This window comes from Silurus aristotelis, assembly GCF_946808225.1.
Source record: "Silurus aristotelis genome assembly, chromosome: 5".
NCBI classification, from domain to species: Eukaryota; Metazoa; Chordata; class Actinopteri; order Siluriformes; family Siluridae; genus Silurus; species Silurus aristotelis.
In genome coordinates this window covers 2,543,686-2,566,740 of record NC_139578.1, presented here as the reverse complement: position 1 = coordinate 2,566,740, position 23,055 = coordinate 2,543,686, and the positions used below count along the sequence as shown (strand labels likewise).

At 41.8% G+C, this 23,055-nt stretch overlaps 1 protein-coding gene across 4 annotated transcripts in view; it reads right to left on the bottom strand.

Annotated features, from left to right (window-relative positions):
* Nucleotides 1-22,707, bottom strand: part of hs6st1a (heparan sulfate 6-O-sulfotransferase 1a) — a 95,174-nt gene extending 72,467 nt beyond the window's left edge. For 2 of the 4 annotated variants that reach the window (XR_014533694.1, XR_014533695.1), the window contains exon 1: nt 21,751-22,666. Coding sequence is in view for 1 of the 4 variants with exons in the window: in XM_083541802.1 (XP_083397928.1) it covers nt 21,751-22,262 (512 nt within the window). In the remaining 3 variants the exon portion in view is untranslated. Of the gene's footprint in view, nt 1-21,750 lie in introns of all 4 variants that reach the window. The other 2 variants (XR_014533693.1, XM_083541802.1) reach the window with 2 other exon arrangements.
* Nucleotides 22,708-23,055: the final 348 nt, after the last annotated feature.

The window sequence follows — 23,055 nt, the reverse complement described above, 5'->3', positions numbered from 1 at the left end:
ACATATGGGTTGGTGTGGAAGATCTTCTGCTAAAGAGCTTTGACCTCAACCCTATTAAACACCTTTGGGATGAATTGAAACCCTGAATGCACCCCAGGCCTCCTCACCTCACCTACATCAGTACCTGACTTTGCTTTGAGGCTGAATGAATCTCCACAAAATCTTGTGGAACATCTTCCCAGTAGAGCAGAGACTATTATAGTAGCAAATAGAAACTAAATGAGTTCCACAAAAATAATTTTATTTGTGTTTGGTCTGATTTTTTATCTTTGGGGGGAGAAACACAAGTCTAGAAGTAAATCATAAATATTGGCACCTCAGAAGTAAATGACGAGCTATACCAATCTTCCATCCTGGTCTCTCTAATTTTTAGAGCTAGGATTTCCTTCTAAAGGGTTGCCAGAAACACCAAAAATAAATAATCTGTCCGAGGACAAAACAGTGAGGGTTACCATTTCATTTTCAAAGATAACCCCTGCAGCTCTATTCGTCAGACCCTTAAACGCTCAAAGTGATGTGCTTTCAGGTGAGGAGGATGGATCTTCGCCTGAAGCGAGTTGCTAGGAAGGCCCCAGGCTTGTGTTTTTGCCTGTAAGCACGGTTCAAGGAATCTGTTTGAAGTTGCTTTAAAGAGTAAAATGGGTTGGAGTGCAAGAAACTCGGGTTTTCCAAAAAAAACCAAACAAAAAAAAAACAACAAAAAATAAGGATCTTCTGTTCCAACATTTACTATTTATTAAAGCTTGCAATCTCGCTTGTGAGTTGCGCCTTGAACTGCAGTTGAGACATTTGTGAAATTTCATATCTAAAAAATATCTCCATGGAGCTGGCTTTGTGCACAGGAGCATTGTCATTCTGGAACAGCTTTGAATCTCTTAGTACCAGTCAATGGAACATTTCCTTCTAACCAATCCAAAGACATCCTCTACAATTGTGTGCCTCTAAAGTTGTGGTAACGGTTTGGGTAACAATCACATATGGCTGAAAAAGTCAGGTTTCTCAATAGTGTACGTGGAATATATTCTTCTTATTTATATAATCAGGTACGTAACCCAACTCTGGTGCAACTTTTTCCCATCAAATTGCTCGACCTCACCTCTGAATACAGCAAAAATACACACACACACACACACACACACACACACACACACACACACACACACAATAAAGAAATATGATTATAAACTCAAACAAAATTGATTGTAAAACTCATTTCACAACAGCTACTTCAATTTGCTCCGTTTTTATTTTCCCCAATACAGTCGTTCAAACCGTATTCTTAAAAACCCTTCCTTATCTCTCTTCCTCCCCCCCCCGAACACTTTGAGTTTCCTTTGGGAAAGTGACCGAGTGCCCTTTTCTTTATAACTAGTGGATGAAGAAAAAAAAAAAATAAAAAAAAAAGAGAGATGGCTGTGCATCTATGGTAATGCATTATGGTATTAAATTCTTTTCCATTTTTTGCGAACGACTGCATCAGAGCTGTCAGAAACTGCAGCATCTGCTTTGTAGTCCTCGTTTCAACTTGGAGAAAGTGAAAGTATAAAGGGGAAAGAATAAAATAATAGGAAAAGGAGGCCATCTGGAATAAAATAAATATGAGAGAAGAAAAAGCTGTATGTACTGTGTGTGTGTGTGTGTGTGTGTGTGTGTGTGTGTGTGTGTGTGTGTGTGTATATATATATATATATATATATATATATATATATATATATATATATATATATATTTATTACACAGTGGAACCTCAATACCACTCGCGACCTCGACAGTTCGTGACTTTTCTTTGCGACGAAGTCTTATATGCATGTTTTTGATGTGATAAAAGTCGTAAATTTCAATCCTATTGATCTTAAATAGGACATAAAAAAGTCTTACATATGACTTGGTGAAAGCTGCAGAATCCCTGTCTACAGCACCCACTCGAGATCTTCCACAAACTTTCTTTTCGCTTCTCCTGTTAAGGGTCGCACACAACGGATCCTCCGCATGTTTGATTTGGCACATGTTTTTACGCTGGATGCCCTTCCTAAAGCAACCCTCCCCATTTATCCGGGCTTGGGACCGGCACTAAGAGTGGCTGGGGTTGGTTCCCTGACCGGGGATCAAACCCGGGCCGCAGCGGTGAAAGCGCCGCATCCTAACCACTAGACCACCAGGGACCCTTCCACAAACTTCCACCCCATGTAAACCATATCTTCATAGCGCTAGCTTTGTGCACAGGTGCATCGCCATGTGGAAGCAGCTTTGTGTCTTCTGGTTTAAAATGTAATGTTGCCATATCAGAAGACATCCTATACGATTGTGTGGCTCCTTCTTTGGCCAAACACTTGGCTAAAAAAGTCAGGGTAGACATTATATAGACTTTTGTCCATTACTTTATATTGCAACGTAGAAGATACCTACAAAAACTGGAGGCTGGAGATGAAATCGCACATCGTTTGGTTGGTGTAATGGCGATGGAAAACCTTATAAAACGAAGCATGCTAATGGAAACCAGTAAAACAAACAGAAAAACATTTTCTTTCCCTTCAAAAAACATAAAGGACTCGAGATATAGTGTGTGGCGCATACCTTTAAATACTGTAAAACTGGTTTCCGAGATCAAAAGCTCGTGTGTGTGTGTGTGTGTGTGTGTGTGTGTGTGTGTGTGTGTGTGTGTGTGTGTGTGTGAGAGAGACAGCCTCTCAATAGATGCACTGGAGCCAAGCCTTAAAAACACAGATACTTCTTTTCCCTTACCCACATGCACACACACACGCACACACACACACACACACACACACACACACACACACACACACACACACACACACACACACACACACACACACATTTATAGACGTGCACATGAATTAACACAACATTCATTCCATCCCTCCATCACTTCCTTGACATATACACGAATGGAATACGGGGCTGAGTGGCATGACGGTCCTTTTGAACGATGCAACACGTGTGTGTGGGGGTGTGTGTGGATGGATAGATGGGTGGGTGTGTGTGTGTGTCACTGTCACTCCCTTCCATCCATCATCATCAGCTCTCTTACGAGCAAGATGAAGAGAAAAAGAAAAAGAGATGAAAAGACTGCAAATGATGACAGCAAACTTGAGTCTGACCCTTAACCCTGAGACCACACCCACACACACACACACACCTCTCAAATTAGCAGTGTTCCTTCACTCTAATCACACTGTCTCTAATGCTTCTTCAGGAAAAATAGAATTGACACATTTCTAATGTAAATATCTCACGTTTTTCACGATTTGTGGCATTTTGACTTCCCAATGCAACGTACGTATTTTATGTCCTGGACTACGTTCCGCTTCGCTACGTGTCGCTTAAAGGTTCCCGTGGCACTAACAAGGGACAATAATAGCCTCCCTCCTTTTTTTTTTTCCTCTCGAGCCAATTAAATTTCCATTCCGCAGAGCGCTGCGGGGACGACTAAAGATGTTAGGACGCTTTCCCCTGAAGCGTAATGACATTTGCATTGTATTAGCCATTACACGGTCTTAACAATCTTGGTATGAATTGGAATTCTGACTGCACCCCAGGCCTCTTCACCACACCTACATCAGTACCTGACTTGACTAACACCCTTGTGGCTGAATGAAGCGCCACTAATCTCCACATTTGAGAATCAAATCTAGAACATCTTCCCAGGACAGTGGAGGGTACAAATACTATCGCCAGGTGTCCAAATAGTGTCCATATAGTGTTCCTTGAAATTTAACACACCATTTAACACTATTTGTATAATAGCTGAGCAATTTCTGTATAATCATCAGACCAGAAGATTTTTCCGTTGTCGATTTGGACCTGATAGTAAGCATTTCGGTGACCAGCGTTGGCAGCAAAAGCACTCGAAAGACTTTGGGTTTTAGTTTCGAAAGTTTTTTCTATTTCCTCAGTGGAACCAAGATAAAGCTTGAAGCACATATCGACTTAGCCACGCTTCATCTCCCGGGATATGAAGTGCTGAGTGGCACTTTTTAGCTTGTGAACTGCTTCAGGCAGAGACCACCCCCTTTCTCTCTATCACTCAAGGATACACACACACACACATACATACACACACATAAATACATGGGGTGCTCAGCTCCACCGAAGCATAATCTCTTCTGACATTGCCAAGACCCAACACTCAACTCACTGTCAGTCCCTGTCACCTGCCGGCATTATGCCCCTTCCTCACCCACCCCAACACACACACACACACTTTCACTCTCTGCAATGTCGAGTTACCATTACCATACTACATTGTACATCCTGAAGTGCTATATTCCTCTTATAGCACAGAAAAAAAAGCCCTGACACAAAAGACTTTCCTGTCATGGATAACCAAAACCACCACTGAATCAGTCCTGGGATCGATATAAACGAGTTAATGTAAAATAAAATTAAAACAAACAAATGACCAAAGCTTGGTTTTACATTCCCAGCTGCCTATCGCCCCTTTCCGCAATCGCTCTTAGTCTATAAGGGTCATCGGCGCTCCATAATGGCTCAAGGTTAACGAGGCTACCAACGGGCCAAAACGGCTACCACGGGGCCTGTTGTGGGTTTGTAACGAAGGTCTTGCTCCAGGACCATCTCTACTTGGTGTCGGCCCGTCGACTAATGAGTGCCAGAGTAGGAGGAAATCATAAATCACTCCATCTGGCATCGTGTAGGTTCGGTTAGCTTGCGATTAATTAGTCCTCTGCTTTTTTTTTTGTGCTTGTTTTGATAATTTGATATGCTAATAGTCTGTAAGGGGGCTATCAGGGGTAGATTAGATTTCTGTCAAGATTATGAAAAAAGGAATGGTGTAACTTGCTAATGATGTTTGCTTCTGCTGTAACTTTGGATACATTATTATACAAGACATACTTGGTGTATATATACTTAGACATCGTCAACCTAGAATCTACAGAAATCTGCATTCCCGTTGGTGTTATAACACACTATTTATGGACAAAACCTTTATTGACACGTGTCCATGAGATTTGTATGTTCATTTTGAACATCTCCAAACGCATTCCTGCAGCTCTTGTGGGATGTTCCTGGTCTGCAGTGGTCAGTATCTATCAAAAGTGCTCCAAAGAAGGAACAGTGGTGAACCGGCGACGGAGTCATGGGCGGCTGAGACTCTGATGCACGTGAGGATTGAAGGCTGGTCTGTGTGGTCCGATCCAACAGACAAGCTCCTGTAGCTCAAACTGCTGAAGAAGTTAAAGCTCGACATGTTAAGTGTTTTAGCAGCAACACGGGGACCAACACAATATTGATTATAATGTTATGCCTTATCTGTATATAAACTATATGGGCAATCCAGTTTCCCCTTCCCTTGAACTACTTAGGGTCTCAAACCTCTACCAGCATTAGAATGTCCCTATCCCCAAAGCCAGCTCCATGAAGATACAGGATCGATTGGAAGATCTCCTGCTATAAATCTATAAACACCTTGGGAATAATTGTGAACGCTGACTGCACCCCAGGCCTCCTCACTTGACGTACATCAGTACCTGACTTTACTAACACCCTCATCTTAAGAAAATCCGCGGGAAGATCTTCCCAGAAGACAGCAAATGGGAGCTAAATGTGGAATTGGATGTCTACAAAACTTTTAGTGAATGTAACAAGTGATAGCACGCCCCTGCAAGTGTTTTATTCTTCTGTTTGTTCCATCCCGATCTAAGCACTCTACCTCGTATTTGCTTTGGGGGTCCTTCAAAGAAAAACGCTCTCAACGCAGCGTACTTCAAACTAAGCCGGAGTGAATCAGGACCTTTATCTCGCACATGATTAACAGCCAGTGTTTACACGACGACATCACAAAGAGAGACCCACGTGTACACCAGGAGACACAAAGGAGGAATAAAAGACAAGAGGATGAGATGGAGCCTGGGTGAGGGTGGATTGATGGTGGTGTTGATAGAGTTGGTGGGAAACACAAACACATACACAAATACACACAAATACACACAAAAAAGATTGTCTTTCAAAAAAAAAAGATGAATAAAATGAAACACACCTGGTTAGAGACTGGTAAAAGAAAGAAGGAAGAAAACAAGAAAGCGATCCTAGAGGACGTGGGAACCTTCGTGATAGAACATGGACATGGATTGGACATGGAGCTGATTGATGTGGGGGAACAAATAAATACAGAATACAGATCTATCTACACTTACAGTATATGTCCCTTTTGATCTGTCTCTCCACCTGTCTTTTTGTGTCTCTCTTTTTTTTTGTTTCTCTTTTTTCAGAATCTCTCCATTTGCATGTCCTTATCCATCCCTGCTTTTTCTCGATGTGTGTCTCGATGTCTATCTCTGTTCGGTAAGTCTGTCAGTTTTGGAGACATAAAGACATGAAAAAAGCAATGTCTTTCTGTCTGTCTCTCTCTCTTTGTGTGAGTCTCTCTCTCTGACTGTCTTCTCATCTCTCAGTGTTTCCATCTTATGTATGTCTGTCTCGTTCTTTCATCTTTTTGTCCCTCTATTTGATCTCCCCACCCATAGCTTGAGTGTCCATCTGTCTCTCTCTGACTTTCTGTCTGTCTCTGTTTATCTGGTCTGTCTCTCCCAAAGCCCCTTACCCCTACCTGTCTCCCCTTTCAAGCAGTCTCTCTGTCTTTCTCTTTTTCTGTCTGAGTAAGGACCTTTAATCCTAACCGATGGCATGTGAACAGAACAGTCTGGCTCTGGCACAAGAGAAATACCACGCAGATGGCAGTTTGATGCGATATAGGAAGAACGCTTTTATTAATATTTCAAACAGGGGCATGTACCTGTCACAAGAATCACACACACGTGGGCACACACACACACTAAAGAACTGTACAAGTTACACTGCCTGTAAATGGATCATGGCAGGTACTTTGGATTAAAAAGTGGCAAAGCATCTATTTGCTTTTTATGCTTTTTTTATTTGCCAAGCCTGACTGAACGCATGCCCAGTGACGGGTACTGTGACCGATGTGTTTTTAGTTTGAAACAAAAGGGGTGGAGCCTCCTGTAGCACTTGGTTCAGAACGCTGGGGCGTCCTTCGAGATCTTCCGAGTTCGAATGTCGATTTGATAGAAAGCATGAAATGGTCTGACAAATGAATAGGTAATTACATCTACATTAATCAGGCATAACATTATGACCACACGCCTAATATTGTGTTGGTCCCCCTTTTGCTGCTAAAACAGTCCTGACCCATCGAGCATTACCAGAATTAACCTCTTCAGCATTCTGAACTACCGGATCTCGTCTGTTGGATCGGACCACACTGGCCAGCCTTCGCTCCCTACGTTCATCAATGAGCCTCGGCCGCCCTTGACCCTGTCACCGGTTCACCACTGTTCCTTCCTTGGACCACTTTTGATAGTGAAACCTAAGAAAGTCTGACCACCTGTTTTATTTATTTATTTTAATTGGCCTAATGATAAAATCGACAACATTTGGAATGGGATTAAATATTTGCCTGATCACTAAAGTCATCAGAAGGAAAAAAGAAGTCAGTGTTTCATGCTCCAATTTAAAGGCGGAAGCAGAATGCTGAAAGTGCGCCCTGTGGCCATTGAAATATGGAAGGAGGTCAAGTGCTTCAACAACACCAGTCAGTTAATGTGTAGTGGGCTTGGGGAAGAGAGGGGGCGAGTGGATTTGGAGAGTGGCCCCAGGGTCAGAGCGACTGCATTACAGCAGAGCTTACAGCCCAGAGGATTAACACACCCACCCACTCACAGATACACACACACACACATACGCTTCCACAAAAGACAAGAATGAGTGCATGTAGTCCAACAAAGCAGCTCTTAGACACATTATGGTAATGGTTTGGGAGAGGGGGGAAAGGCGGGGGTGAACATTAATGTTTATTAAAGATGTGTATGTATGGAGGGGTAAAAAAACAACCTAGGACACACCAGGGGATTAGATGAACCAACATACGCCTAATTACACCTCGTGGGTAGAAGGAAAAACAAGGCGAAATGGAGAAAAACAGGGCAAAACAGTGTTGTAGATAGCTGGATGTTACTTTGGTGCATAGTTTATTCCTTTGTAATCACTGCCTGCTGCAGAGCTCAACCTGAGCGGGTCAACAATACTGCCGAAGTGAAGTACATGCATCACTGAGCTTCAATAAGCAGGAATCGGGGCGGATACCAGAACTCCAGGCATCAGTTCAGACAAGTCTGAATGAAGGACAACGCGAATGGGACTAAAAAGCCGGTAACGTGTCGACTCGCTCGTTCAATGGTAACGCGGAGATCACTTCCTGCGACGAGCCACATCAATCAGCCAGCCATGGTCATAGCAGGAACGGCAATGCCATATGGAACTATCTGCTCGAGTTATGTTACACAATCTGCTGTGGGTGCGCCAGACATTCTAGCCTTTTCGCACGACAGCATGGGTGATGGAGGAGAGAATGTGTTAGAGAGAGGTGGGAGGAAAAGAGGAAAAGAGCGAGGAGAGAGCTCGAGAGCACCAGAGATAGAAAGAGGACTGTGAGGAGATGCACAGAAAATTGACTGTGTAGTATTCTGTAGCATTCCGCATACATTTTATATGTGGTCACTTCATAAACTCTGCAATAAAAAAGAAACATTCACGTCCATTCGAAGATGCAGACTTGTCATAGAAATGCCCATACCTACAAATCAGAGCCACTTTCACATCTTGTTATGGTTGCAAATCTTCTGGTACATGTCTCTACCAGCTTTGCACATTCCATGCAAATATACTCATATTTTTCTTGGCTAAATTGTTCAAACTCTGGCAGGTTGCATGGAAAAAGCACTCGCGAACAGTCTTACTGCAGATTTACTGCAGATTCCCAGTCAGATTGGGCTTGGTTTAGACCATTCAGGTACTAGAATTTATACCACTCTAGTACAACTTTGGTTCAATTGAACCCCTGCCCCAGTCTCAAATCTCTCGCGAACTGGAACAGCTTTTCTTCTAGGACTGCCCCGTCATTGGCTCCATCCACTGTACCCTCAACAATGACCTATAATGTAAAAGAACTACCATCACCATGCTTCTACAAACAACAGGGATGGTGTTATTAAAGTGATGGCCAGTGCTTGGTTTCCAACTCTTCCACCAGTCTATGATAACTTTTCAAAGTGTCAAGTTTTTGGTTGGGGTTTGAATCGCTTATTTTATTGCGTATCTGATTGATCAAGACAAACAAGCCAGGCAACAACAACAAAAAAAGCAGGCAGAGAAAAAGACAGAAGGTGAACAAAAAACAGGTGTTTCACCCTTCTTCAATTATGCCATCATTGCAGACTGTATGAGAAAGTAGAGAACACGCATTCTGTGAAAAAGCGATGGGAGGAGGAAGACCAAAACCCCTCTAGCGAGAGCAAGTGAAAAGAGAAACCAGGGTCTTTAAACCATATGAACTCACTTCCTTTTATTAGACTATTTAAGGTAAACCTTTCTTCATAAAGCCTAGCAACATAAATTTAAAGACAGAGAACAAGAGACTAATACAGGAGTAGGAATAGGGAGAAAAAAGAATGGGAGAGAGAGAGAGAGAAAACGACGACTCAGCTCTGCATGAATGAACAGTCAGGACGTATATTTGCATTTGTGCTCCATCCTTCAAGCTGAGTTTCTTTGCAAGAAGGCAAAAAAAAAAAACCAGACACAAAGAAAAAAGAAAAAAGAAAAAACCTCCTTTGCAGCCCTAGTCGAGTCCGAGCGACCTTGAGCAAAGGTCGGCAGACACATTTTCGGAGCGCAGGTCTCGGAGAAGGGAGCTAATTAAGCACGATCACATGACACAATTTGAGCTTTGTATCACAGAGCGAGATCTGATCCGTTTCTGATAGCTGCTGCGCTACTTCCTAGTGGTTCTCATCCCCCACACTGCCTCAGGAAGCACACAGACTTAGACACAGCTGAGAGGGGAGAAGGACGGACAAATAAAGGGGAAGGGAAAAAAAAATCCTTCCCAGCATGAAAAAGATACACACACACACACACACACACACAAAAGCAAATTGATTGCTGAAGGACTGTGGCAATTATCAGCTATCGCGTGTTCTGCACATCAATTTTTAAAGATAATGAAAAGGTTTATTTCAGCATCTATGCTACCAGTCAAAAGTTCGGATGACTCAATTTATTCCATTGTTTTAATTTATTTTTATTGCTTCCAACATTGCATATTAATATTAAAAGAGATATTTGAATTTTTACAACAAATATAGGATTATGTAGGCAATAAAAATCTGTATCCAGAATATGTTATATATTTTCGATTCTACAAATTAGCCACATTTTGATTTGAGAACAATTCTCTTTCCATTCTCTCGTCCTCATGAGGTCGTCACCTGGAATGGTTTTCCAACAATCTTAAGGTGAGAGGTGTTGAGTACCTGTTGGCTGCTTTGCCTTCACTCTTAGGTCCAACTCATTTGCAAAATGCTGTGGTTACCTTTACCCTCAATTTTGACTAACACCAGCAAAGCAACAGCAAACCACCGCCTGCACCATCACACCTCCTCCTCCATGCTTCACAGCGGGAACCACACTTTTAAAAACCGTCCATTCACCCTCTGTTCATCTAACAAAGACAGACCAACTGTCCGAAATTTGGACTCATCAGACCAAAGCATTTTTTTTTGTATTAATTTATTTCTATATTAATTTATATGTGCAATAATCTTGACAGAACATATAGTTTTTATATTCCTATTTAGGAAAAAAAAAAACATTCATTTATTAGTTTAGATGCTAAAAAATTCATAAGGCATTCATACATTTTTCACAGGAGCAGGAAAAAGTTTTTTGGAAAGGTTTTACTTACTAGGAATGAATTCTATATAAAGAAGAATTTAATTAGGATGTGGCGCCATATAAATGGGGGAAATGTTTGTGTGTAATTGGACTGTGTAGCTGCAGTGGCTGAACTGAATTATTGTATATATTTATTGTATCCCTATTTTAATTTTGAATTTAATTTTGATATTCTATTTCTATTTACATCTTGGACTGTCATAAAAAGCATTTAACTAAATGTCGTGTATGTGACAAATAATATTTGATTTGATTATTCTGAGTTTTAAAAAACCTTAACGGTTTTTATTGTTGTGTTCAGGTCTCTAGGAGCTTTGCATTTATGGTGCTATATGTGGGTATGTGGGTGTCACGACTGCGAATCACTGTTTTAGCTAGATAATGACAAGTAGAAAATCTTTGTGCTGATTGATGCCTTGATTGAAAACGAAAGAAAATGTGCCTGTAGATGGTGGGGGGCATCCAACGTCTCGCGCAATCTCAAACCCCTTTTGTCAGATGAACATTTTCTGACAATTCAATTAACTCGCTTGTCAAGTCCAGGAATGCCGCTCGCATTTATGAAGGCATGTCTCATTACAAGGCTCACCAAACGCACTTAACAGAGGTCTGATCTGAGCCACTTTGTCTGAAAGCTGGGACAAGAGCAGAAAATGAAAAAAAAAAACCCTATGAGATGAGTGGCTCACAGAGTTATACAGACAGGGGGTAAACCACAAAGGGTCAGTCATGTGATGTAACTGACAAATCGGTTCGATATTATATCGTCCAAACAAGGCGACGGGGGTTGGGGGGGGGCGACTGTGTGATTTATCGCCAAGAATGAAATCTTTAAGAATTCTGTTTTTGTTCAATCTTTGCCACTCTCATATATACCTTCTATTTTTCACGGTCAGTAGTATTTCAATGACAAAAATTCCTCACCTTTTTGTTCTGCTGTCCACTAGCCAGCATGTTTAGCATTTCTCTCACTCACATGGCAGGAGATCATATTCAGTAATGAGGGCTCTACATGCTGACAGCCATAACTCTTCCAATCCCTGTTGTTGGGTCATCGTTGAATCTGCTGAGCTTTGCTGATAGAATATTTACCAACCGGCCTAAAAGTAAATGCTCTCTTTATTCATACCTCCATTTCTTTCCGCTGGCCTGGAGGTGTTCGTAAAGGCCCTATTCTTTTGCAATTATGCATGCTTGAGAGCTTCCCTCGCACCCAAAGAATATCCTAGAAGTTCAACAAGAGGCAGCGCGATAAAGCAAGGTGAATTCTTCTGCATAAATTCTTCGGTGTCAGTCGAGGAATTTGCCCAATCGATCAAACAACTACCGGTGCTTTTACGGTGCCGCTAATAGTCATGGCTATATTGTAATATGGTTTTGCGGACAAGGGTGCATCCTTAAGCCAATTACCATAATCACATTTGTCACGTTTTAGTCAATATTTAAGCTCGTCTTACGGAAGCACCTTCCCTTGGAGTTATAGATAGAGTGGCGAAAGAGCAATCCAGTCTTGCTAGAAGTTCTTGCGGAAATTCAGGCCAGGTGGCTGCATCAAAGAGCGTCAGCGAGAATGGGCTTTGAATGTCCTCTCCAGGGACACTCGGAGGGCTCCGCACTGCAGATTAATCTAGTTTAACATGACTGCACCGTTTGAGGGACTACTAATGGCTGGAAATCCTCTGTCCTAGAGGAATTGGAATTTGTAATCTTTATTCGATAATACAAAAGAAGACAAACAAAATGTAAAGAAAGTGGTGACATGCAATTTTCTCAATAAAAGTGCCATTTTTTTTTTTTCAGATGAATGCAGTTTTAAATTCTCTACCTTGCTATACATGAAATATGGTCTAAAATCTTTCTCATGTGTGGCCATTTTGTGGTGCAATTATTATGATTATATCGATCGCTTGCATTTACATGTATTAATGAGAATGCTATAATAGAAATAGTGATTCCAGAGACTCAACTTATGGTAACTTACGATATACCTGACATGATATAGAGCATTAACAGTAAAAGTTAATGCTTTGGAAACTGATTAGTAGTTACTTCTAAATAAACTAAATGACTACAGCATCAATGCATCATTCTGAAGAATCAAGGACTAGTGACTGGTGTCACTATCAACAGGTAGTTAAAATGTGCATTGTGAATCATTTAGGAAACGTTTAACCAATTAATAGGGGTGATAGGCATTTTAAGAAATTGTTCTATCACTTCATTTTGGGCATCATTTATCTTTGGATGGGATTATTCAACAACATTAATGGTACCCCAATTTGTGGTCCCAATGGAATCATGTCCAAAACAACCAGAAAAATCAAAAATTGTCAAGCCAGTCATTGGGGAATTTACACTAAAAATGGAACTTATTTGTATAAATGAAAATCTAAACAGATGCAGAAATAAATAGGTTCTGGCTCAGGCAATGTCCACTCTGGGTTAAAATACAAATGAGAATATTTGAAGTCATAAACATATAATAGCATTATGAAAAAAGAGCTCTAAGAAGTTCTTATTCCTGTGGTAATCAAAATGCCTCTGCACACCAATAAGAACAGAACAACTGATTAGTATAAAGAAGAATGAGGCCGTCCCCCATGAAATCATTTGCAAAGGTTCTCAAGACCTTGCTTAAACAATCCTTAATGCCCAGCTTCATCAGACATCACTTGTGACAGGACACCACTTGAATTGCAATCTGAACTGACAAGCATTTGAATCTATAAGCAAATTTTCTTACAGGGTCAACTCGGGTTTCACAAAAGCAAAGATTCCGCGAAAGTTTTCCACGGCCGACTGTGGCCTCTTGCAAGAATAGCTCAGTGGGGGCTCTAGCGATGAGCCACACTTGTGTGCCTGACTACTACTTACTCATTGCTTTTTTCCCTCTATCTCTGCCTTTCTCTTTCTCTCCGTGGTGCACCATCAGTACAACCTCATGGGGAGAAGAGTTGACAGACTGAGTGGCATTCGGGGTAATTCCCAGGGGCCGCTTACAGGAGATCAGGAAAAAGAAATGGCAAGTTCCAAAGTGGACACAAAGAAGAGGAAAGGCAGGGTAAACCGAACAAGCATACGGAGAACGATTTGGTGGGAGCAGAAAAATAGGGATGGATGGAAGCAATGAAAAATCCTTAGAGAGGCTTATAAATGTCAGTTCTCTTCTTTTTTTTCTGACCCTCAAAAACTCTTGCTTTCAAATATCTTTAGTGTTATTCTCCGCTCCGGAAAGCTTCCCTTTCTCTTTTCTCACTCCCCACCCCTCGTCTTTGCTCTGCAGAGGCAATAAATCAAGAACTGGTGCTTTCTCCTCCCTCCCTTCGACCCTCCTTTCAGGAGATAATACAGCAAAGAGCTGTCGAGGACAGCCCGACTGCATCAACAGGAAAAAACACAGACAATGTTCAAAGATATAACATGGTTGATTCTTTGTCAGCATTACCTTGGGGGGGGGGCTGTCTAAAGGGGGGCTGGAGGAGTCAGAATTGTGAAAAGGTCTCTATTGTTCTCTTACCTGTTATATAAAAAAGACAGACAATTGGACATCTTTCTCATCTCAACAGTATATAAAGCAAAACCGGAATATACCATTTAGACTTGCTATAAGACTAGCCTGAAAATAGAATTGAACAACACCACAGCCATTGTTAAATCCTTGATCCTGATTGGTCAGACAGTAGTTCTAGCTGCACTGTGATTTAAATTTACTTGTTTCAATACTGTGTATTAATATCAATTCTCTTTTTAACATCTAAGGAGGAGTGTCCAGTATCAGCAAGTTTTTCCCCATGGGAAAGTCTGCAGGAGGGAGGACATTGTGCTTTTCGGTTTCTTGGTAACATGACAAAGCCGGTGAGGCTCTGTTATCAGAAAAACAATTCACTTCAACTCAGTCAATGATTTGTATTTGATCATAAACTCAGTATAACGGGTCGAGAACTTTCCCAGTAGCTTCGCCTGGATGAGGAAAAAACCTCATGAAAGCCGTTCGGAAAATGGCTCATTGCCCTTTCATACATTCTAGGCCATCACTTACAAAGCTGCCAATGATTCTTTACCAAATGATATAATGGACCACAAGAGGCACTAAAACTGAGAGCATTCTCAAGTCAGGACTTGCCCTTTGTGTCCACCTTCCCTTCATGTGAAGTGGGCCTCTTAGGCTTTGTTATTAGCTTTTCTGCTGGAATTGTTTGCGAGACACCATACAAATGGTGAAATTCAGCCAACAGATGGTGGCTGACATTCAAATTATGTGAAACACTGCATTTTTTTTCCAACCTTAAATGTAAAGTAATTATGCAGTCGCCTCAAGCCTTACCTGTTTCTGGTTTTGAAGGTCACTGAGCTAAACGTTAAGCAGTACAAACAATTGACTTTGCCAATAAGGCTTTGTTTTTCTTTGTTAAAAAAGGGAAGTTTAGCATAGTTTCGTGTAGTACGGCTGCACCTGTTTAGCTAGGAGAGAAGTGGGACCTCGGGAACCTTTCCTAATTAAAGCTTGGCTAAGGTCCATCTCCCATAGAGAGCACGGAGCCCCTAATTATGAATAATAAATATGTTTGTTAAATCAGTCAATGCATGGCAATTTGTTCTCGGCACACGAAATTAATCTGAAGTGACCATCAAGGGGGTTTTCACCTGGCACAGAGTTGCCCGAAAGGACCTTTTAGGGAAAACCTCTGTTTGGGCAAAAGTCAATGAATAGCTCGATGAAGAGTCTGTCTAAAAAGAAAATTAAATAAACTTTGCTTTTCTAGGGCTGCTGCTGGGAATGCAAGGTGAGGTCAGTGCAATGTAAATAATCGAGCAAATAGTGAACTTTTAACAACATTTGGAAAAAGTTATAAAAGACTTGAGGTTACTTTAAGTCAACCATGGGCAGATTAAAATAGCACCGCTCTCATTTCAGGGTCTGAATAAATGCATCGGCTGGTTAAACGGATGAAATTGGAAGTGCTTGATGTTCTGACAAATCGGAGCTGAAAGGCATTCTAATATTATAAGAAGAGCTCCAACTAAAAGCCAACAGCCGGAATACTTAATCAGATTTTTTTTGCAGTGCCAGGGATTGCTGCGGTGGGTTAACAGTGACACAGTGATCCAGAAACACACATGCTGCCTTAGACATGGCAGCCGTCTGACCTGCTGATCTCTCATAGCTAAACCCAGCTATTGTGCCAGCGATGGAATGGCAATGATGACGGCGCATTGCGGAGGTGGTTCTTGAAAGATCCACTTCGAAGGTGTTGGTATTCGCTTGCCACTTTATTCACATTCTTTCAAAGCCACATTCAAGGATGTCAGAAACTGCGGAATAGACAACATGGCAAAAGTTTGTGGACACCTTTCAACAATTCATGTATTTTTTTTCAAATCCCATTCCACATTAATTTCCTATTTGCTGTTATAATAACCTCTGCTCTTTTAAAAGATATTCCACTAGATTTTGGACTGTGATTGCAAAGATAGGCCTGCTTCAGCATTCCAATTCAGTAGGGTTGATGTCAGTGTTCTATAGCAGGCCACTCAAGATCTTCCACTTCATGCCATATAAACCATATCTTAATGGAACTCGCTCTGAACCTGACTGCACACGGGGGCATTGTCATGCTGAAAACAGTTTTGGGCCTCCCAGTTCAAATTAAGGGAAAATTGAATGTCACAGCACCAAAGACTTCCTATACAGTAGGGCACCTCCGACACTGTGGAGAAGCAGTTTGGAGAAGAACCACATATAGCTGTAAAAGTCTGTTTCTCTATATAGTGTATTAGGATGCAATATATTAGCGAGTTATTAGAAACCTGTTGGAAATTTTTTCAGTTCTTGTCACCTTCTTCTCATTTACAAATCAGCATACAGGATTCTGAATAAGACCTAACGTCCCTGTGTAAATATTTGACTAATGTCACCAAGTCTGAAATCTATTTGGGGGGGGTTTTCTACAATCTGCACAGTCAAGAAGAAAAAAGGAAAACACATTCTTGTATAAAATAAAGATGCTCACAATGTTCGCACTGTTCATACGCCCATCAGTTGGCCAATTGCCAATTTGGCCCTCGTCAGGCAGACACATGATTCCATTGTTTCCCTGTGCAGCAAGAGTTTAGTGGATACATGCAGCAAGCACAAAAAAATTATCATGAAAGTTGAAGAAAGATGCACAATAGTGCCGATTTCTCCATTGCACGGCAGATGGGCGTGGGATCTAAATTACGGCATAACAGGTTTCAGTTGGGGCTGTGCATAATCCGTGCTAATCTGATAGGATTAACAGGCGAGTGGCAGGCTGCATCTCCAGAGGCTGGGCTTCGAATTTAAAGTCATTGTGTCATGAAGGCCTGGCCAACGGTGACTGGATCAGCCAGAGGTATGGGCAGTGGAAAACTGGCAGAGAGAGCCTGGCCATCTGGTGTACTCTTGAACCCAGAGAACAAAGCAACACTTTTACAGGGCTTGGTAATGCTGGACACTTGTTACATTAGAGAGATGTTTCATACAAAACTGCTAGAGGCAATACCGAATAAAAACCACTGGTGCATGATAAACCTTCCTCAGAGCCAAAATCAGCATCAAAACTTTTACTAAATCGTGACAAACTGGACAGATGAAAGATGAGGAACAATCTCTGCAATCTGCCGGCTTCATGAAGATATGATTAGAGTGGGAGATCTTGTGTGGCCTGCTATAGAGCTCTGACCTCAACCCTTGGGACGAATTATAATGCTGACTGCATTTTGAACATTTATTTTGCTGCATAATAGCCTGGGGCCTATTATCAGTACTTGAGCACCCTCCAAGATCGAGTGGAACATCTTCCCAGGAGAGTGGAGGTTATTAAGCAGCAAAATAAATGTTCAAAATGCACGGAGAATAAACTAGTGGAGAAAATGACAAACCTGAGAGCAGTTCAGTTCAGCGAGGACTGAGCACTGAGCCACAGACCCTTAATTTAAGAAACCTTTTAAATACAATGAACTAATCAATTAAGACAATCAGAGCAAAAGTGCCACGGTACACTTTATTCCCTCGGTATCAGCTAGTAAAAAAGGAAATGGAATTCGGGCATCCCTGGTTGACAGGAATAACTGCTAATATCTCCTGACTGAAGAGTCATCGAGCAGCTACGGTACAGCGATTTCCCGCTACTCCTACTTGACAGAGGCCGTCTCTCCTTTCTGCCGTATCGAGCACTTTTCAAGAGCTCTTGAACAATAGCAGGCTGCGACCCCTGATGCATTGTGTAATTCACCCACTCTCCCTGTCGACCGCCCTCGCCGATCATTTCAGTCAACCTGAAATTGCACTCTATATAGAGTCTTCTATATACAAGATACAAAGATGCTCATTTCGAACAGGTCAAATTTCGCCCTAATGACTGCCTACACAATTGCAGCTTCTAAATACCACCTTTTACATTTTACATTTATGCCATTTGGCAAATGCCCTTATCCAGAGCGACTTACAACCAATCGCTTGAGCTTTAAGAGCCTTACTCAAAGGAACCGAATGGTCATTCTGGGACATTTTGTCGCCACTGGATTCAAAGTATTTAATGCTGCTTTTGAATTAACAATGCTTGAGATTTCCAACTGAGAATTTGCTCAAATTGGTTAACCAGAATGAATGCCAACTTTACAAAGACCTGACGGTTGACTTTGCATGATCTTTAGGAAATGTCGGAATCGATAATAATGTTGGGCATGCACTATCTGGGATGCATTTCATAAACTTGGGAGTGTTTGGCACAAAAGACGGACCTTTGTCCTGATGTTTGGATGTCTCAAAAGGCGGTTTCTAGCAGATTACAGAGCACAAGTATGTTTTTAGTATGCCCATAGGTACATAGGTTGCTACAAAGGCTATGTTTTTAATATATATATACTTTACTTAGTACTACAACCATGTACATGAATGATATATTTATCCAGCAAAAAAAAAAAGGTGTCAGAACATGAAGCCTGACATGTGATGAGATCTGTACAAAACCTCTTTACACGAATGACATGAGGTGATATTGAATTTTTTGCGATATGAAACGCGGCAGGGCTGTAAAAAACCTTTCCGTTTCCATGATGCGGACTAATTAATGCGTGGCTACGTCCGCAAACTCGCTGCGCTGGGAGTTTCTCGTTCTGATCCTTCACACTCGTCACACTCGTGTTGCCTATTTAAAGATATTGCAGCAGATTTTTTTTGTGCGTGTGTGTGTGTGTGTGTTTCAACTCCCAGGCCAATAAAGTGGCAGAGAAAACTGCCGCAACACTGCTGTCATTCTTTTTAATTTTAAGAGCCTTTCGCTACCTTCCCTTTTTCTCTCTCTCTTTCTCTTTCTTTCTCTCAGGTGTCATTTTCCAATCGAAGAGTGTAGGTAGTTTTTCAGACTCGATGTGGCTTTAGGGGGAAAAGGGCTGCGCGGCAACTCCGGCGTTTCCCCTGAATGTGTTTTCACAGATTTGCCGCAATAATATATATACGTTGCATATCATCAGGGCGTGGTTTAGGAAGTTTCTACAGATAGACTGGGGCAACTCGGGAGGGGGTACCTATGTATTTAAGGCATTGGGTCCTGGATCAATATATCATTCATGTACATGGTTGTGGTACTCTCTGATATATATATATTCGAAGCATGTCCTTTGTAGCAACCTATGTACCTATTGCATACAAAAAACTTACTTGTGCACTGGAATCAGCTTGAAACCGCCTTTTTGATGAGACGTCCAAACATAAGGTAGGACAAAGTTTCTTCTTTTGAGTCAAACACTCACAAAATTTCCTTAAGATCACAGATCATGGGAAGAAAAATCTTTGACCAGACAGCATCTTTTCGCAAGTTACACAAGCGCCATATACAAAGTCAACTGCCAGGTCTTTTACTGCTGGCATTAATTCTAATTCACAAAGATGTTGAGATGTTCGTTTGGAGTGATGAGGATGGACAGGATTAGAAACGAAATGTTAGAAATGTTAGAGGGACAGCTCATGTAGGACGTTTTGGAGACAAAGCAAGGGAGGCGAGATTGAGATGGTTTGGACATGTGCAGAGGAGGGACATGGGGTATATCGGTGGGAGAATGCTGAGGATGGAGCCACCAGGAAGGAGGAAAAGAGGAAGACCAAGGAGGAGGTTTATGGATGTGATGAGGGAAGACATGCAGATGGTTGGGTTGAAAGAGGCAGATGTAGAGGACAGAGGGGTATGGAGACGGATGATCCGCTGTGGCGCTCCCTAATGGGAGAAGCCGAAAAAAGAAGAAGAAGAAGATTAATTCTGATTTACTAAAGATCTCAAGTGTTATTCATTTAAAAGTAGCCTTAGGTACTTAGTGGGATAAAAATGTCCCAAAAATGTGCCCTTGTGCATAGACCTTAATGCTCAACCAAAGGGTTATGGGCGATCAAGTTCTGTCTAGCCGCTAGCACCTTAAACATAATTTTTGGAGTGTCACAATCATGGGAATGTATTTCTTACTAGCACGTTGGCATCCCTCAAAAATGAATAAACAGGATGGGACCTTCAACACCTTCTAGGGACGATAAAATGAACTTTACGAGCCAATCAGACGTTCAAAGCATCAGAACAAAAATACACGTTCGATCTTAAATACGTGGAGATTATGTACCAACACGAAATCCTTTTCACGCAAAACAATACAAACCGATTTTTACCGCATAAAAAACGCGCAATACTCGAAAATCAATCAAGCAACAGTAACAATTTGCAACGACCGAGCTGAGAAAAAAAGCCCCGCCCACTTGTTTTCTAACGGCCGGATTTCAAGAGGTACGAATTGATGCTAGCTAGTTGAGTTGCTACTATTTGAGTACGAACAGCAGAAACCTAAAAACCTGCGTCTTTTAGCCTGAAAGGTCACGACAAAGTTTTTTGTCACGTGTAGCAAATTTGTACATAAAGTTCCACAAAATATTGTACTATTTATTAAAGAAAAAAACTTTCTTAAATTTATGTAAATTAAGTATATAATACTTGCGTTTGTTTGCATCTTCTAAAGATGAAGTTTTCTTTTTTGAAGTGTTAATTAGGTTCTAATATTTCTAAACTTGTGTATGTACAGTATATATCATATAACCTATTATGGACGCCAATTTTTCAAAAGATTTACACGTCTTTGTTTTGACCTGAGGTTTGTTTCGTCCCCGACACCCAGCGTCACCCACCACCACCCCTGTGTCCACTCTGCTGGAATGTCTCCTGTGTGTACAAGAGGGCCGTTTTTATTACGCAGTAATTTTCCACATCTACAGCATGCTCGGGTCGTTCCTGCATCAAACTGATCCTGCATACACACATACACACACACACACACACATAAACAGACAAGCACACACTCAAGGCTACTTATTGATAAGATTGATACGAGATTGATAAGCTGCCTGTACCAATGCTGATAGATAGATAGATAGATAGATAGATAGATAGATAGATAGATAGATAGATAGATAGATAGATAGATAGATAGATAGATAGATAGATAGATAGATATGCATGATGCACTAATTCAACCCTTGAAACTCATTCATGCAAAAATGCATTTATTTATTTGTTTTAAATATTAGTTATTTATATTATAAATAACAATTTGCTTCTCAAGTACCAGAATTAAATCCTTATCGCTTCTTCTTTTTGGAGAAGGCAGATATGCTACATACTACATTCGATCCATAATTCCCGGTCAAAAACGATGTACCAGGGATGCTGAAAGTGCCAAGAAAACTTTCCAAAAGCATGCACTCCTCCATCCAGCATTCCTTCCTTTCTTGCCATTTCTTTCTTTCTTGAGCACCTGACTTGGTGGACCTGCTCTGCAAACTTGAATGGAAGTGAGGCAGAGATATATGGATATGCATGATGAATGAAAAAATACTACTGATGCTAAAGGAGAGAGAGAGAGAGATGAAAAGATAGATAGAGAGATAGAAAAGAGATTCACCTTTGGCTTTTGAGCTTGCTCTCCTTCTTGTTGATGACCCCCGGCACGCAGTTGGTGAGTTCGGTCCAGTCGGCGTGGAGTCCGCAGCTCCAGCCGGTGGAGAAGCGCGAGAAGAGCCAGGTCTCCTTACGGTTCGGTCGGTAGCACGTGCATTTCTTCTGTCCGGGCCGGCAGTCGCAGGGCAGCTCGAGGCGCACGTTTTGCACCAGGTGCCGGCCGAACGTGGTGCCGCCGGTCTTCTGGATGTGGAGGAACACGAGCACGTCGTCGCCCTTGATCTGGAAGTCAACGGCGCGCTCGAGGTCGCGCGCGGGGAAGTAGTACTTCTTGACGTAGTGCGGGTCGGGCGTGGGGAACGTGTCGGCGGCGTCGTCCGCGTCCTCGGGCGCGTAGGCGCGCGGCAAGCCGAAGCCGGACGTGACGGCGCCGGGCGCCGCGTACTGATAGAGGATGAGCATGAAGAGCGCCGAGCCGACGACGGCGAACAGGAACTTGCCGCTCCTCTCGACCATGGCGGCGTGCGGCGGCGCGCGTTACCGTCGGCCCGCTTGGCGGCGCGGAGCGCGGCGGCGCGCGGGCCCCATCCACGGAGCGCGCGGCGCGCACCGGCTCAGGCGCGCGCCAGGTCCCAAACAAACAAACAAACAAACAAACCAACAAAACAACGCACGACCGCGAGCGTGTATATATAAATATATAAATATATAAATATCCTCTATATATGAACTCTCTCCACTCGGTGCCACCGGAAAGCAACGCGGCGCGTGCGATCGCCGGGATTTAAAGTCCTCTCTCTCTCCCTTTCTCTCTCTCTCTCTCTCTCTCTCTCTCTCTCTCTCTCTCTCTCTCTCTCTCTCTCTCTCTCTCTCTCTCTTATCGACTCGGAGCTCTTCGCGCCAGCTGCGTGCACTGAGGCGCGCGCCCCACGACACACACACACACACACACACACACACACACACACACACACACACACACACACACACACACACACACAGTGCACGCCTCATGAGAGCTGCAACTTAACTGTAGATAAATAATTGACAAAAATGTGTGAGATCAAATATTAAAATGTTATTAACAAGATTTGCGATTCATTTTGTTAAAAGCAATAAATTGATTTGTAAAAATACAAAAAAGAAACAATAACAACATAATAATAATAGTAGTAATAATAATAATGATAATAATAATAATAATAATAATAGTAGTAATAATAATAATAATGATAATAATAATAATAATAATAATAGTAATAATAATAATAATAATAATAATAATAATAATAATAGTAATAATAATAAT